The following is a 16,238-nucleotide window of genomic DNA, read 5'->3' on the forward strand; positions in this document are numbered from 1 at the left end:
GTGTGTGTGTACATACGAGTATACAAGTATGCATGTGTGGGGGGCATCTATGACATTGCTGCTAGTTTGTATCATAGAGAGAGGAAGACCCATCACTCAACATTGTATGACACTATGAGCTATAGGCAAAAGGTTAATCAGTGATCATCTTACTGCTGTTCTACAAGGGTTGAAGTACTAAGTGAGGATATAGAGCAGTACTTGAAGACTAGAGCCGAAAAGTAGAATCAGGAGTCATTTAATAAATAGTTCTCCAAATCAAATGGACACTTTTAGCTTTAATATGTCTGACACTGGGTCAATTTGACCTACTCACTGTCCATCCTCAATACTTGTGGGTGGATAAACTCATAGATTAAGATAATATTTAGCACTGTCAATTATTTGGATTCAGGCCACAAACACTTTTAGATGATAACAAGGGTTAGTGTGACCTCCAATATAATAGGAGGAAGGGTTAATAATACTGTAAATGCAGTAATTTAAAAAAGAAAAATCACCATATCTAAAAAAGAATTATTGCAATAACAAGACCAAATAAGGAGGTCAGTGCATAAAATGTTGCTGATCAATTTACTTTATTTAGCCATTTTTGTATTTCCAGACCTTACAAAACAATGATAATAAGGTCACAAGTCAAATCCTAATTTAATAACAACTGACCCGCAGGCAGATACTTAGCTCATATCATTACTATGTGAACACTAAAATTTCATGGATACTTTCATAAATATATGTGAAGTAAATAGGAGGAGCTACCGGACTGCCCCAGCACTCCTGCTACAAGACATAGAAGGCAACATCCCTGCACGTCATCTTTTTTTTATTCTTGTGTTTTAAACAATTTGCTATGGTTCAGAACATACATTTAAAATATTTTCACAGTGTGGACATACTGTACACTTTCTCCCCCAACCCTCAATAAAGATACATTAGAATAATACTTGCCCATATTACTTTGCCCTCCACTATTAACATTCTAATAAATTGCCATTTTTACATCATTTGTGTCTACCTCCTTTAAAAGAGATTGTGTCAACATTACAGGTGAAAGTTTATTTATTTATTTATTTTTGTTTGTTTGTTTGTTTCGTTTTTGACACACGCAAGTAAAAGTGTAGAAGAACAGAATTGATAAACCGATGCAGGAGTTTTCATCTCAAAGGGCCGCAGGCGGCACAAATGGAAAGCAGACAAAAAACAACTGCCCTGTTAAAAAGCAAAGTTCAATGTTTTATAAAACCGCAAGTCATCTTTGATGTGAATCAGTCGAGATGACTCGCACTGCTCCAGTGATTTCCAAACTTGGCCTTCCTTGACTGCCGAATACTGCCTGGCTCCTTAAGAATGGGATTGATCCAAATCGAACCATTTCACTGGACACCTTTACTGAGACATTATGCATCTATTTTGAAAGTAACGCGAATACGGGAGTTAGAAAAATAAGGAGAACAAAAAAAAGTGAGAGAAAAGAACATTCCATCGACACAAGCTAAGCCGTCATGCTAATTCAGTTGATAACATGCTGTTTGCATCAATGTGTGATTTCAGGTAAAGAGGCAGACTCCATTGGCCATCTGTACAAGGACTAGGGCAAAGTGGCAGATGTAATGTGAAGTTTTACAACGGTCTTACTATTTGCGCAGATGAAGATATAAATACACATTTACAATTTATGAATTGTCTTATCACTCTAAGCATACACTCACCACATCAAGTAAACTGTTCTTCGAAGGAATAGTCCTTTTATGCGGTGTAAACATTTTAGCGTTTTTGTACACCATGAGTGAATTCTGCATCTGAAAGGCAAACTATCTTTTTCTTTTGAAAATATTGCATAATCAGAAAACATAATGAAGCCACAGTACACTTTTTTGTTGTTACGTAACAATACTTTCGCATACGCATTCAATTACAGAAAAGCGCGAGTGTTCAATGTGGTGATGTGCTAAAATGCAAGTGTGGGTTGGTCTGTATCCCACTGACTGTACATTGGCATATTACTATAAACATATACGGTGACTGAAACACATGTGGATGGCTTATGGTTTTCCATTTGAATGCAACTTTGTTTTCTTATTTGGTAAATCTGCATTTGTTTCGGTGTGTTCAAGTATAGATTTAACTTTTTTTTTTATTCCCATTCAAGCAAAGGTGAATGATGGTGGGATCAGACAGTGAGAGTTCAAGTTTGGTTTTCTACTCATGAATATAATGTTATGGCAAGATGGAACCTATGACTCGACACTACAATGTGTGGCAACTGTTGAAGAGAATATGACATGTCATGATCAATATTTGATGGACACGGATATGAGAGCCATGTTTATTGCACAAAACGTTTTGGGAATTGTTCTACGTCATTTGTTTTGTTTTGTTTGTATGTTTGTTTCATTGCTGTTTAAATAAGAAACCATGTCACTATGCGATGCTGTGCACCCGAAAGGTTACCAAAGGTGACCCCTCGTTCCTTGGTCAGAGTGTTGAAGCCGTGGGATCAGTCCCCATACATGGGCGAGCTGGGCGAGGTGGGCATCTGGTCGAGGATCCTGCACACATAGCTGGCCACGTCCACCTCTCGCTCCTCGTACATCTGAATGAAAGGGTGCCTCTGTTGGACACATACGACGTCAAAAATTACAGCATCATCTGTATAAGGGAACGGAATGCCAGCTTTTGCCAAAAAAATGCTCAGGAAAAAAGTAATCACCACAACTCTCAGACCCTTAAGGGTTGATGTCACAACAGACTTGATCAATGTAAAATATGAATACAGATGCCATGCATTTACTCATGCATGTGTACCTATATGGATTCACACATTTAGATACAAAACCAGACATTTGTAAATACTGTCTATCATTAATTGGTCTACTCTAAGCAGTCGAGGGTGAAGAATTATCATGGCAGTGTGGTTCACTACAAAAGAACGGACAGACATGGAGGACACTTACCAGAAGCTCTCTATACTTTGGCCTTTTTGATTCATCCTTAGTAAGGCTGGAGACAACAGAGGTGTAGAACACATGAGTGATCATAGATTTATCACAGTGAACATGGGCTGCTTAAAAAGACAGTCAGCAGAGGTGGAGGAAGGAAGGGGCATTGAAGATCAAATGGCCAGTTTCCCGTACGTGGACGAAGCCTTGTCAGACTAAACGAGAACTTTAATGGAGATTTCCATTGTAAAAAAAAAGCTTTCAGTCCAGGGCTAGGTTAATCCTTTTACAGGAAACTGGCTCATAGTAAAACAAAATCCTCTCTGAAGCCCCTCCCACCTGACAAGGACACTGAGGCTGAGATAGGTGACTGATAGGTAGGAAGATGCCATGCCTAGCCATAGTAAAAATGGTCTGTTAGTCTGTTCAATGTTACTGATTCACTAGAGTGTGATATTCACAGAGGCATTTTGTTATTTGAGCAGGAAAGGATAGGAAAGGTGTCAATTAAAACATTCCCAAAACATGCTAGTTCCTCTACTGCTAAGAAAATACCAGAGATGAATTTGAACAGAAAGGTTTCGTCCACAAGAGGGCAGCAAACCAGACAGGCAGGACATGCCAGACATGTTTAGAAACTGGGGAGACAGATGGGGGTGCTCACCATAGATTGACAAAATTGATGAATTTCGGGGAGAACTGCCTGTCCTCAGAGTTGCATAGCTGAGGGGGATCCCCCTTGACCACCTGGGTCAACTGGTCAAACACACTGTTCCACTTAGGGTAGGGGAAACGACCTGTAGCCAGCTCGTACTATTCAAAGAAAAACACACAGAAAAGTATAAACAACCAAAATAAATAGTTAGTTGTATACTATACATAAAACATACAATCATACAGTTATGCATTGTAGATACAGTTACTTAATTAGGTACATCATACCTAATATGAAAAATAAAAATGATAACCAGAGCTGAGATTATACACAAAGACCTTATATACAAAACCTTAAAATAATGCTAAACATGTGCTATGAAGACTGCATATTTTTATAATCATGCTGAGGTCAAATACATCAATCTCCTCTCTGGCACCCACCAGAGTGATTCCCAAACTCCAGACGTCTGATCGGACATCATATCCTTGCCTGGAAGCACTGGGGTCTATTCTCTCAGGCTGTAACATAGGACCAAGCATACCACGCGTAAGAAACACTTTCACAAGATTATTTCCAGACATAAAACAACACATTCATTTATAGTGACTCTTATTCTGTTGTTGTTGTTGTTTCTCAGCCCACGTGACTCCAAAGTATTTCTCTTGTGAGAGGTTCCAAGAATTGGAGAAAACAGACTATAGATTTACAGCTGTCTGCTGGAACTAAAATCAGAGTTCAAGGAGACTGGGTCCGTCCGGCTGGCTGGCTGGCTTGCGCCCTTTGACCTCTACGTGGGTTAATTTCCCTCTTGTGCAATCTGTTGAAAATATATTTACTATATTGTCAGGACTTCAAGTAATATAGCTTTTCCACAACAGGAATGTTTGATTATGTAAGTAGTTGTATAAAAACAAGGCAAGGACCGATTGGGCCTGACATCAAGCTTTGCTTTTAAAACACAGATATGGGTCAAAGAAGGGAACTCTCTTCATCAGTGGGAGAATGCAAATGCCTCAGTGGTCAGGCTTGGGTCAAGTTGAGTCGCCTCAAATGAACACCTAGCCTTCACCTACAATTATTGCAATTGGTCAAAAGTGTGTCAAAGCTTGGACAGTGTTTTTTTTTTTTGAGTTCGAGTCACATCAACTTGACATCCTTGCGTGGGAATTTGTGGCAAAGAAACAGGAACATGAACTTTCAAACACAGCAGTGTTGTGACAACGCTGCATTCTCACCGCCATATAGGGCCTGCATCCGGCATCTCTGGTCTTGGCTATGGAGTCCACCAGCTGGCCACTGATGCCAAAATCACAAAGCTTTATGTTGCCATTCCGGTCCAGGAGAATGTTGGAGGGTTTGATGTCTAAATGTAAAAACACAAAAAAAATGTAATGAGAGGAATGCCGGAACCCATAATGTCAGAGTGACATTCTCAGTGTTTTATTTATTAATATATCTTTTGATCCTTTGAGGACAGTCACTTACCTCTGTGGATTATTTTCAAGTTTTCTTTTAAGTGATTCAGTGCTTTCACAGTCTGTGAACAAGTAAGGGAGAAGAGTCACAACACCATCTTTGTTTGGTGGTGATACATCAGACACAACAAGTGGAAAACAGGTGAATTGCCTGTTGATTTACTTACGGCTAATGTTATTTTGCCCAGTATCTCCTCTGGAATGACATCATCTAATGCACAATATACATATTTGTAGAATTTGTCGAATGAGGTAGACATGAGCTCCATACAGATCCAACAGTCACCCTGAAAGAGAGCAATGATACAGAGGGTCAAAGCAAATCTCACAAATTCTACATAAAAAGATAACTGTAACCAACACCGGACATCATAACAACACCGGACATCATAACAACACATCACACACATCACTGTAACCAACACCAGCTATCATAACAACATATCACATTCAATGACTAGGTTTCCATGCACACCATATTACAATTAAGGACCATATTCTGGTTATGGCAATATTCAAAAAAAAATGTTTCCATGTCCAGCGGAAAAGGGAATGTTTACATATTAATATTCTGAATAAACCAACAACGAGCAGAAGTAGGCTAGTATCTGCGTCATGACGTCTCAACGGTCTCTGGCCCTGAATTTCATTCATGACCGCAAAATAGGTGAATCTGGCTAGATTAGAACTGCTATTGTTTTGCATTTTATCCTTATAATCAGCCGCCTTGAGAAGTTTTCAACCAATCTATCAGCAGTGTGCGCAAAACCTGCTTCTTTGAGCATTGCGATGCTTTCACCCATCAATATATTCCATTATGACATTAAAACTTTCAGGTTTTAAAACATAAATTGATCTCATCTTCACTCTAGAACTTTACTTTACAACTTTAGACACTTTACATTTGCCAAGTGTCAGACCATCAAACCAATCAATCAAAATTCCTTGCAAGAACATGTGCAGACAGAATTTAACATTCCGAAAGGGGCATTTTCTGACTAATGTGTTTACATGTCACAATATTCCAGTTAAAGGAGGCATATTCAAGGGGTGCTATTCAGGTTTTTATCATGGTGATATAGTTATCTGTCTCCACATCATTAGATATTGAGAGAATGAGAAGAGGACCCCTCACCTCTCTGAAAAGAGCGCCATAAAACTGGACAATATAGGGGCAGTCGCTACTCCTCATGACTACATCCAGGTCCATCAGCAACTGCTTCTGCTCCTTCTCATCGACAGTGGAGCGAATCCGCTGGAGACAATCACATGACCAGGAGATGAATTATAGCACCAGCAAGCAGAATATCATCCATTTAATTCACTCTGTTGCAAGCACATCTGACATCTGGGGCCATAATTTGATTGATGGGCAAAGTGCAAAGTCTTAACTCTGACTAAAGCTAATTTAATAACTAGACAAAATCTATTTTCTAGTTTATCATCATTGGGCAAGACACTGAAGCAAAAACATGGATGAGTCAGCTAAATTCTCAAAAATGCCACACAATATCTGTATTATTTCAGAACTTTGCTTGCTGACAGACTTTGCACTTTGCAAATGATATCACTTCACAATGATACTTTGTATGTTGATATGTTTGCCACAAATCTATAGAAAATCATGTATTCACATACAAATCACAAGCATCAACATATCCACACAAAACATCATGTAAGTCATGGAAGTGGCTGTGTGCTGCACCTTCACGGCCATGATCTGGTTGCTGGGTATGTGGACCATCTTGTTGACAGAGCCGTAGGCGCCTCTGCCGATCTCGCCCAGGTCTTTCAGGTCCTCGGCAGTGAAGTCCCAGTGCTGCTCTGGGGAGATCTTCAGCTTCCCCGACGACTCAATACTGTGTGTCCTCAGCCTCTCTCTGCACATGCATACACGCGCACACACACGCACACACACACACACACACACACACACACACACACACACACACACACACACACGCACACACAAAAAAGTTGTATGTTAGATGGATTCCACAATCAATACAACACGTGATCCAAATGGGTTAAGAGAGTGGTCACACCCAACTCCAAAAATGTGTGGTGACTTCCTTCCATTTCACACTATTTACTGACATCAAGAGATCCACATGAGAACTACAGCAATGACATACAAAAGTCATGTTGAATACAGTGTGTCATGCATTTCTACTTTTTATCCATGACTATCTGAATTCAAGATGTGATGTGAATTGAAAGGAAAAAAAAACTGAAATTACATATGAGGGTTTTGGAATGGAGGGGTCACAGTAGAGATTGGGAGCCTTGTTGTTGGTTTCATGGGAGGATTGGCAAAGGTTAACTTCAGGGCTCTGCGGTTAGCTGTAAAAAAACAACAAAAGAGAGGAAAAAAGGGGGGAGAGAGAGAGAGAGAGAGAGAGAAAGAGAAAGCAGAATGTTGCAGAAAAATAACAGTCAGTGATTTGTCTTATTGTGCACACACAATGTACTAAAATAGCCGGTGCAAATACTGTAGTGAGAGACTGCATTCTATATTACAGAGATGGATGTCTCTGCAGAGTCAGTATATAGGAATTACTCAAACAAAATTGTAAGGTCTTCGAAATGAACGTCGAGTGAAAGGCAAGAGTTTCCCGACACTCCCTCATCCACAGACAACGCCTAATCCCATGCATCCACAAAGCCCAGTTGATGACAAAAATGAGACATGTTAAGGGTGTTCAAAAATGTACACAAATAAAATATGCACATAAATAAAGAAAAAGGCATAATTGCAAGTAGACCAAAGATGCTCAATCCTCCAACTGCACTTTTATTCAGCTGCTGTGGCCCTAACTTGAGTAGTTCTGATAATACTCTTGAAAGTTCCCTGACATAGATGATTGGCATTCTACATCCAATGCATATGCTCATCAATTATTCTGTAAACAAAAGTCTATCAAGAGACAGACCGTTTGGTAGTGGATTGAGCATCTCTGTCAGATATCAGAGGCTTTCTGTCATTCCCCACAGACAGATAAAGAGTGAGAGCTGACAGAATACCATACAACTGGAGGAAAGAGGATAAAGGAAGCATCACCAGACAGAAAAATTACTTTGAGAGGCTCCGGCCGGGTTAATCTGAAACCCTATTGTGAAGAAGAAACCTCTGAGGGCATGTCATTGCATTCCATGCGCCCACATAATAAAATAAGGGACCCAGGAAGAGAGAACCATATCTACGTTCTAAAAAGCCACTCCTTCCCTGGATAGTGTTCTATATAGTAAATAACTATATGGTGGAGTGTGAATAACTATATGGTGTAAAGGAGTGGAAGTTCAGAACACACAGGACTGGTCTTTTTTTCACTGAAACACGCACAATGCAATGAAGCACGATGCACAATTCTTTTTCGGTCTTTGAGGCGCAAACCTATGCTGTGGTGGTCCTTGCTTGTGACCATATGTGAAATGATAACAATCCATGTGTCATGAGGAGACTGAACTGCTGCGGAGAGTGCTTTGCTGACGGAAGTACTTTGCCCAGTCATATTTTGACACATACAGTACACAGCCATTGCTCATTCTATAGGCCAACTAATGTTTAACCAAAATGGTAGTGATTGCATAACAAAACAAACAAAAATAAAATAAAAGAAGTGCTTCTAATGCCACCATAAGGCTGATGAAACAAAATGAAAGTATTTTTTATGACAAGCAATGTCATGGAGCTGATCTGCCCTCTCTTGACATCAGCTCAGTCCTTTGAGAAGGACATGGTGTTTCATCTCAAAATGATGGAAATCATTTTAGAAGCATTACAAACAAACAAACAAAAATATATAAGTACCTGATTCATTTTGACATCTCCAGCAAGTGTTGGAATCTGAAACGTTATAATAACATTTATTATTTTGGCAATGGAGAGAGTTGCAACTACCAGGTGATAAGAACACTTATTACAAGTAGCCTATATGATGACAAAAATGCAGACGCAAGAGACGACGATTACTCTCCTATAATGTGCTCCAAATGTTTTATAAATATAATAAACCCCTATCTATGAAGGTGGGGCTGGCTCTTAGGTAAACGACACTTTCATGCATTCGTCACTTAAATCTTGTTGCAAGCAAAGACTCATGCAACAGACGAAGGCTAACTACAGCTATGAATAGAAAGGTATCATACACTACACTGGAAAGCTAAAAATTTAGCCAGTCATCAGTCATAATCGTTAATGCTATAAACCAGTACGCTTTTGAATGAAAATAAATTAAATGGCAGAAGTGAGCACTACAGACTATAAGGAAGAGAATACGAATAGCATAATAGTTTGTTAGCCACAGGCCTATGCGGTGGTGGTAAGCTACATGTAGCAAAACGACCTAAAATCGATCCTTGAAAACTCAATCGAGACCATGAAAAGCCCACAACTAGCCCATCCTTTCCCCACACGAACGCAAAACGAATGGTAACACAACTGCCACTGATCACATAAAAAGCTAAACAAAATAACAAGGCCTACTCATTGATAGGTAGCAACTACTGTATCACTACGTTGCAGTCGTGACACAGTGAGCATACTTTCCCCCAAATAAATTCCAAGAAGAAATTTCGAGAGGAAAAGTATCCGTAAATAATCATCTTACCCTGCATGTTGGTCATTGTTGTTAAATGTTGAGCCTGCGTTTGGTAGTGGTGTAGTATGGATCCTGCGTTATTAGTCTTACTGCAGGAGGAGGTTGTTGAATTGGTGCTAGGACTGGGAGTCGCCATTGTTGTGTTTGATTCCAGCAGCACTGTGGCTGCAATGCAGGGAGTAAACTTCACCCTTTCCAGACAAGATTAAAACGCAGCTCACCGTCCACGTCTGTTAACGCAAGTCACGGAAGAATCATTAGCTATAACAAAGATATTAAGGGGTTAAAACAATTTACCAACGCGGGACACCCAGCTTCGGTGCTGGGTATTACACTGTCCGACACACAGAAGGCCAAGTTCTGAGGCCTGGTGGGGTTGCCAGGTTAGGTAATATTCCCCCTTATGGATCCTTACGCATGAAGGCAACATACCCAAAATTGTACTATGGGCAGCATACAAATAATAAGTCAATAGGTATTTGCAAATGTCATAATATAAAAAAGCAAAAGAAAGAGTGAAATAGTCTGAATCAACTCTTTGCCACCATTAGCCAGCTTTGTCAGAAAGGCCCACTGAGCCATTTGATAGCCTATCCAAAGACACCCAAAAGCAGAAGTGCACATTTGTGACCATTCCCCTGGGTAGGCTACTGACTTCACACACCTGAAATGTGTGAGAATATATAAATGATTTGAAAATTCAACAGTAGGCCTATATCATTACGCCTTTGTCCAAACACTATATTATCCTATTTGTTTAAAATGTAAATAAAAAAAAAAAAAACAGAAATACATGCTAAATAAATATTAGACAAGCAGTATGTCTTTAAAAGATGTGTTCAGATTTATTAATTCACATAAGAGTATTCTCCTTTGTTTACATTCAAGTGCTTGATGCTGTGCTATCCAATACTGATCACAGTCTTCCTAATGGTCAATATATATATATATATATATATATAACATAAGAGTATTCTCCTTTGTTTACATTCAAGTGCTTGATGCTGTGCTATCCAATACTGATCACAGTCTTCCTAATGGTCAATATATATATATATATATATATATATATATATATATATATATATATATATATATATATATATATATATATATATATAACATGCTAATTCATGTGTGTTCAAGGTTTGTAGGCTATACTTTTTTGTAAACAATATTTGTAAAGATTTCCTTTACCCACTTTCATTAAATAAATTACTTTGTGAATGTAATCTTTTACCTGAAAAGGTTCTGTCTCTGCATACAGGGCATCCACAATTTACCCAAATGGAGAAAAAAAATCAGATCAGAATGCCGCATTTTTACTATGACTAACAATGTAAGTCCTGAGTTAGAAACTACATTGCTTACAAGTTTCATAGATATAGGACCAAAACCAGCAGAGATTCCAAGTTCCAAGTTACCCTCAATAGAAAGTCAAATGTAATTGCACAAACATGTTAAGGTCTGCATCAGAGAGTCCTTCCAGGATATTCAAGCACACGGTCCAACATCCTCCCGTTCCCCTTGAGGACCATGCGGTCCTCATAAACGTACACAGTGCCGTAGGCGTTGCTCTCCGGAGGGGTTTCGATGACCCCCTCTAGTGTCAGGTGGTGGATGCCAGAGCAGTCCCTGTGGTAGCCTCCGTCATGATCGTGTCCGGCCATGAAGCACACAACACTCTTGTGGGACTGCAGGATGGAGAGGACCTCGTTGTAGTTCCAGGACAGGCATATGGGGTCAGTTGAGTCTGGGTGTACTGGCAGGTGACCTGCGAGCAACATTGGATATTCAGTTGTGGAGTGGAGGGGTTGTTGGTTGTTTATTAAATAAATTAATGGTCACAACCACAGGCATAATATTGTGGGTCCCAGATCAGATACAATTTACTGTTATGACTGTTGTAATTACTAAGGTGGTTCATGTAAGCATTCATGGAAACAAAATCCATTCAAAATGGAAACTGTTACTGCCCTTGCTAATTTCTGCGTGATCTCTGTCCATGTGATCTTTAATAGAATTTTAAAGCCAACTTACTGGCAACTGTAACTTTTTCCTCCGCCTCGTCTGCTTTACTCAGCACTCCGTCCAGCCACTTCAACTGGTCTTCGCTGAATCCCCCATTGAATTTGACAAATCTCTGCTCCAGTCCTGAGAAAACTGTTCACAACACAATGGCCATTTTGACACCACTCTGTTAAGTAGCCTACTTGAAGGGCAGAGTCACTTGCCTTAGGCTACACAGAGAAAATACATGACAGCTGGTTACCTGGGGGATGGTTGAGGTCCTCATTGGTGTTATGGTCTTTCAGAAGTTTCAGTGACTGCTCGTACTTTTCACTTGACTGCTCGCGGCCTATGATGCTCATATCATAAGCATCAAGTACAACAAATCGGAAGTTGTGGGTGGGGCTAAAATGGTATGCGTAAAACTCGTCAGCATCCGAGACGCTCTGCTGGTTGGTGCTGCTGTTAAGGACAGAGGACAGAAGCGCGCCTCTGGTGAAATTATAAAATTCATGATTTCCCCAAACGTGATGCACTGGCGGGCTATGGTCGAATACTCTTAGAACTGTATCCAGTGCACGTTGAGAGGCGTCATACTTTTTGTTAAATCCATCGATTATATCCCCAAGTTGCAGAATGAAACTAGGTTTAACTTTTTCCTCATTCCAGCCCTCGTTCGCTTTTTGTAATAACCCGAGACTATTCCTGTAGTACCGTTTCCGTGTCTGTTTAAAATTTAACCCATCGTCTATGTCAGCATATTGAATGTCAGCTATTATTCCAAACGTGAAAACTGGCGGTTTACAGTCTTCCATAGTTTTCGTTGCCCGTAGTTGCTTTAGTAACGATAGCGCTATTCCAGTTTTGGTCCGCCTGAAAAGCTTCCACGTACAACTCGTTCGACTGGCCCCTACCTTCACAACATGATAACAGTTGTGAAACACAGCCAGAACGAAACACCTGCGCAACTGCTGACTCACTGTCCGAAATCGTTTTCCACAAGGTTTAATGCTTTGTTAAGACACATGTCAGGATTTCTATACAAACTCCGTTCATAAGCATTCACAGAAAGTTGACTACAAGGACAGCCGATTGTGCTGGACCGGTCTTTATGTGAGCGTCGACCTTCCTGTTTATTTTCTAGGGTTGACTACAAACGACTTCATGCGCAAGTTTTGCGCAGAAGACCGCGTTGTCTAACGACGGGTTATCTTCGTCAGTTTGCATATATTTCTTCACCTTATAATTGTCTTAGAATTTCAAATGACGCTTTAAGGATAAGTAGTCACCTCTGTACCACACGGGAAACATTATTTAGGCGTGCAATCATACAATTTCATATTATATTTAGCCTATAATCTAATCTATATCTATGTGGCTATTTATCTCACTGAGAGACACGTAGGTATAAGTTTTATTTGAATTGGGAGTGTGACAGGTCATCATCATAGGACAGTGTACCGCCGGTATCAGAAAATTAACATTGGGCTTTAGATATTGTCGTTGTAATGTCAATATAACGACACTAGATGTTGCTACTGGACAGCCAGTGTAGTCCTATGGGCATAAATGACCAAAAGGCCATTGTGGGATAGCGGAAACTGTAGGGGAGAGCGGGGTTAGATGTCACACTTTTTACTTAAAATTAGTTTCCACAAAAACCGTGTCCTGCACAAATTCTCTTTCAGGACACAAAGGAAGCCTCATGTGTTAGGTACAAATGGAGGGACCTTGATCTGCTTGAATCCAGTCAGTTAGAAGGATGTGGGCTGTCAAATGCACCTTGCGCAAATGTGACAACCATCCCCATCACGGGGTAGGTTGTCCCACGCTATGGGGTTAGTTGTCCCAATGTTATTCCAATGGGATAAAAATGAAAAATTGATACATTCTTAAAAATAATGTAAAAAGTTTAATTTCATTGAAATGCAAAACTACATACATCTTATGCGTTGAGAACATGAACAGGAAACATCAGGTATGTTCTTTTCATTAGTATTTTATGTTTTAAGTTGTTTTTTAGACTATTTAGATTAAATCCCTATTGAAACCAAGGTAATATGATGATATAATGAAATACTGAAGAGTCCATAGGCCAACATGTGACAACTAACCCCACAAAAAATGTGACAACCAACCCCAACTGACATTGCTAGCTCCTTTGATGGCCAGCAGCCACATGTTTTAGAGTAGCTATGATGAAAGGTAACTGAATTGTAGCTCTCTCTTTATACTTCTAAATGGTACTAATTATTTTATTGTCAACCCATTGTGTAATGAGTTAGAAGAAAAAGACTGAATGTCTCAAAATTTACTTTTAGACATGAAAAACAGTTAAAGTTGTCTCACATCAAGGTAATAAATCTTTCATTTTAAATTCCAACGTAGATGACCTCTGACACTAATTCTGATAATTTCTGTATTAACAGTTTTGACCAGTGCCCTTGAGTGGCTGAGATCTAACACATGTGACAACTTATCCGTGTGACATCTAACCCCGCTCTCCCCTATGCCCTTGTGAGGGCCCAATTGCCTCTAGAAACCAAACATCCCTTGTTTTATCATCACTTCCACTCAAGAAGTCTGATTACACATTTTTTAAAGAACCATTTACGCTTAAGTCTATTAAGATTGAAGTGGGTTTTATTTTCCAGACAATATATTTTTAATTGAATAATTATTCAGGGTTTGGCATTGTTAAAAACAAGTTGCATGGGCAATTTATAAGATTAATGCAACAATTAACCTCATCATGCATCATCTATCTGCATAATAGAACATAATTTCAGAGCATCTGAAGCCTGAGGAAACACTCAAAATTGACCGTCAGCTGCCCAAGACTGCCTTTCCAGATAATGTGAAGTTGTTTCTGGTGGATGACTCACTTTCACCGTTTGATATTTATATCCCACCATGGAGGTCTTGGTTACCCAGAAGTAATCCAGGAGATTTGCATAGTTTATTTACTGTTTTTCTCCTTCGGTTAGAGCAAAGTCAAACAAACCTTCCAGAAAAAGCCATGATTACAAGGGAGAAACCACTTGGACCGCCAATCCTTTTTGTCTGCACATTTACATTATGTAGTGTGCAGCCTTTGATTCATTGTTTGTTTATTCCATCGTGGTCCTGTAGACAAGATATAACTAGACCAAAAAAAATTCAGTTTTTAAAAATGCACTCCTATATTTCATATGACGCCCTTCTTCTGCTATCAGTAGGTGAGAAACACCAGGATTAAAAGTAACCCCAACTTAATCGCCCATCTTTCTCCCATCTGCCCAGTCTTCTGATCTGGTTTCAGTGATTAGGCTTTCTAAGGTCTACGAAGGCGCACAATGTTTCCATGTGTCATCATGCCATTAGATTAACATCCTAAATCAAGTCTGTTAAGGATCTGCTGTTGACATGTTGAAAATGAACATCACCATCTGCAGCTTTACGGTCTATTTGACCCAGGATGGATCATTTGTTTTGACCATTTGGTCAGTTAACAAAATGAGAAAAGCTGGCAAAGTCATCAAGTATGGTGCTTTAAGTAATGGACCGTATAAAAGTAGGCCTACATAGCTTATATAGTACACTTTTCCATGCAGAGCACATAAACAGTAAATAGCAGACCAGTTTCCTTATGTTGACGCTGATGTGACAAAATATCAATTGCTGAGGCGTTTCACTTTTATCAAAACACATCTAATTTTCCAATAACCAACCAACACTACTATGTTTACTGAAATACAGGTGGCTATTTACACTAATTTAGTTTCACCAGTCCTGATATCTTTTAACACAATGCAGCATATAAATAATTAATGTACAGTATCTATTCATCAAAAAAATAATATCACCATAAACATCAGAAAGGTTTGTTAATCCCGAGTTAGTTTGGCAGTATAAAGCAATGAGCTCATCTTCTGGTCCAATCTTGGCTGCCGTGCAAGAGAAGAATTTGTCCTCGACAAATCCACCTCGAATCAAAGGGGAGTAAATTCCAAAGCAGTTTCCACTCCCAGCCCTCTCCGGATTAATCTCAAGGGTTTCAGAGAAGATCCTTCAGGAATTCAAATTGAACGCATGGTCTGGTGTGCCTCGTTCTTGGCCTGCGAGCATAAGATTAAGAACACATTACTGATATCTGAGTTAGTGTCCCAAGTCTGCAAGTCAGCTGTTTGCGTAATTGGAGTTTAAGACTGTTGTTTCTGTGTTGTGTTCATGCTTCCAAAATGAGCACATTGACTTAGTTGTAAATATCTTGGATCAAGCTGAGAGGAAAATTGATGGAAGAAGGTAAGGTTGACATGACCCAGCAGTACAATGTGACATTTCACGTAGGTGCATTCTTTATGAATGAAAAATAGACTGACAGCTTGACAAAGATGGCTTTTCGCATCAGGACCAGATTTCATGTGATAATTACTATCCTTTATGCATGCTTACTGGGCCTTTTGTGTTGGATGTGATATCAAAGTGGTGCCTGTGAAAAATGCCCTCAAGAGGTCATCTGTTTCGGGCGTGTCCCAAGACAGGGTGGCAAACACTGCCCTCTATGGATTTGTGA

The 16,238-nt window shown here is 39.6% G+C and overlaps 2 protein-coding genes across 3 annotated transcripts; both read right to left on the minus strand.

Moving 5' to 3' along the window:
* Nucleotides 1-559: 559 nt before the first annotated feature.
* On the minus strand, nucleotides 560-10,039 carry map2k4b (mitogen-activated protein kinase kinase 4b). 2 transcript variants are annotated; one of them, XR_012990131.1, is made up of 13 exons: nucleotides 9,683-10,039; nucleotides 8,884-8,919; nucleotides 7,313-7,415; nucleotides 6,778-6,952; nucleotides 6,208-6,327; nucleotides 5,240-5,359; nucleotides 5,083-5,134; nucleotides 4,833-4,960; nucleotides 4,038-4,115; nucleotides 3,604-3,752; nucleotides 2,955-3,000; nucleotides 1,710-2,611; nucleotides 560-1,405 (listed from the first exon to the last, which is right to left on the minus strand). XR_012990131.1 is itself a non-coding variant. In XM_076298206.1 (12 exons), the coding sequence occupies exons 1-12, from the start codon at nucleotides 9,807-9,809 to the stop codon at nucleotides 2,498-2,500; spliced, it is 1,248 nt and encodes a 415-aa protein (XP_076154321.1). In that variant the 5' UTR covers nucleotides 9,810-10,039; the 3' UTR covers nucleotides 560-2,497. The 2 variants fall into 2 exon arrangements, 1 of the variants encoding a protein (XP_076154321.1); XM_076298206.1 differs by having other exon boundaries at nucleotides 560-2,611.
* Nucleotides 10,040-10,528: 489 nt separating this feature from the next.
* On the minus strand, nucleotides 10,529-12,802 carry adprm (ADP-ribose/CDP-alcohol diphosphatase, manganese-dependent). The gene is made up of 3 exons (XM_076298963.1): nucleotides 11,946-12,802; nucleotides 11,714-11,836; nucleotides 10,529-11,447 (listed from the first exon to the last, which is right to left on the minus strand). The coding sequence occupies exons 1-3, from the start codon at nucleotides 12,496-12,498 to the stop codon at nucleotides 11,146-11,148; spliced, it is 978 nt and encodes a 325-aa protein (XP_076155078.1). The 5' UTR covers nucleotides 12,499-12,802; the 3' UTR covers nucleotides 10,529-11,145.
* Between the last annotated feature and the right edge of the window lie 3,436 nt (nucleotides 12,803-16,238).

Source organism: Alosa pseudoharengus, unplaced genomic scaffold (genome assembly GCF_046254945.1).
Source record: "Alosa pseudoharengus isolate Yale_2024_CS ecotype anadromous, Long Island Sound unplaced genomic scaffold, YU_APseudo_1.1 YU_APseudo_1.1_scf_21, whole genome shotgun sequence".
NCBI classification, from domain to species: domain Eukaryota; kingdom Metazoa; phylum Chordata; class Actinopteri; order Clupeiformes; family Clupeidae; genus Alosa; species Alosa pseudoharengus.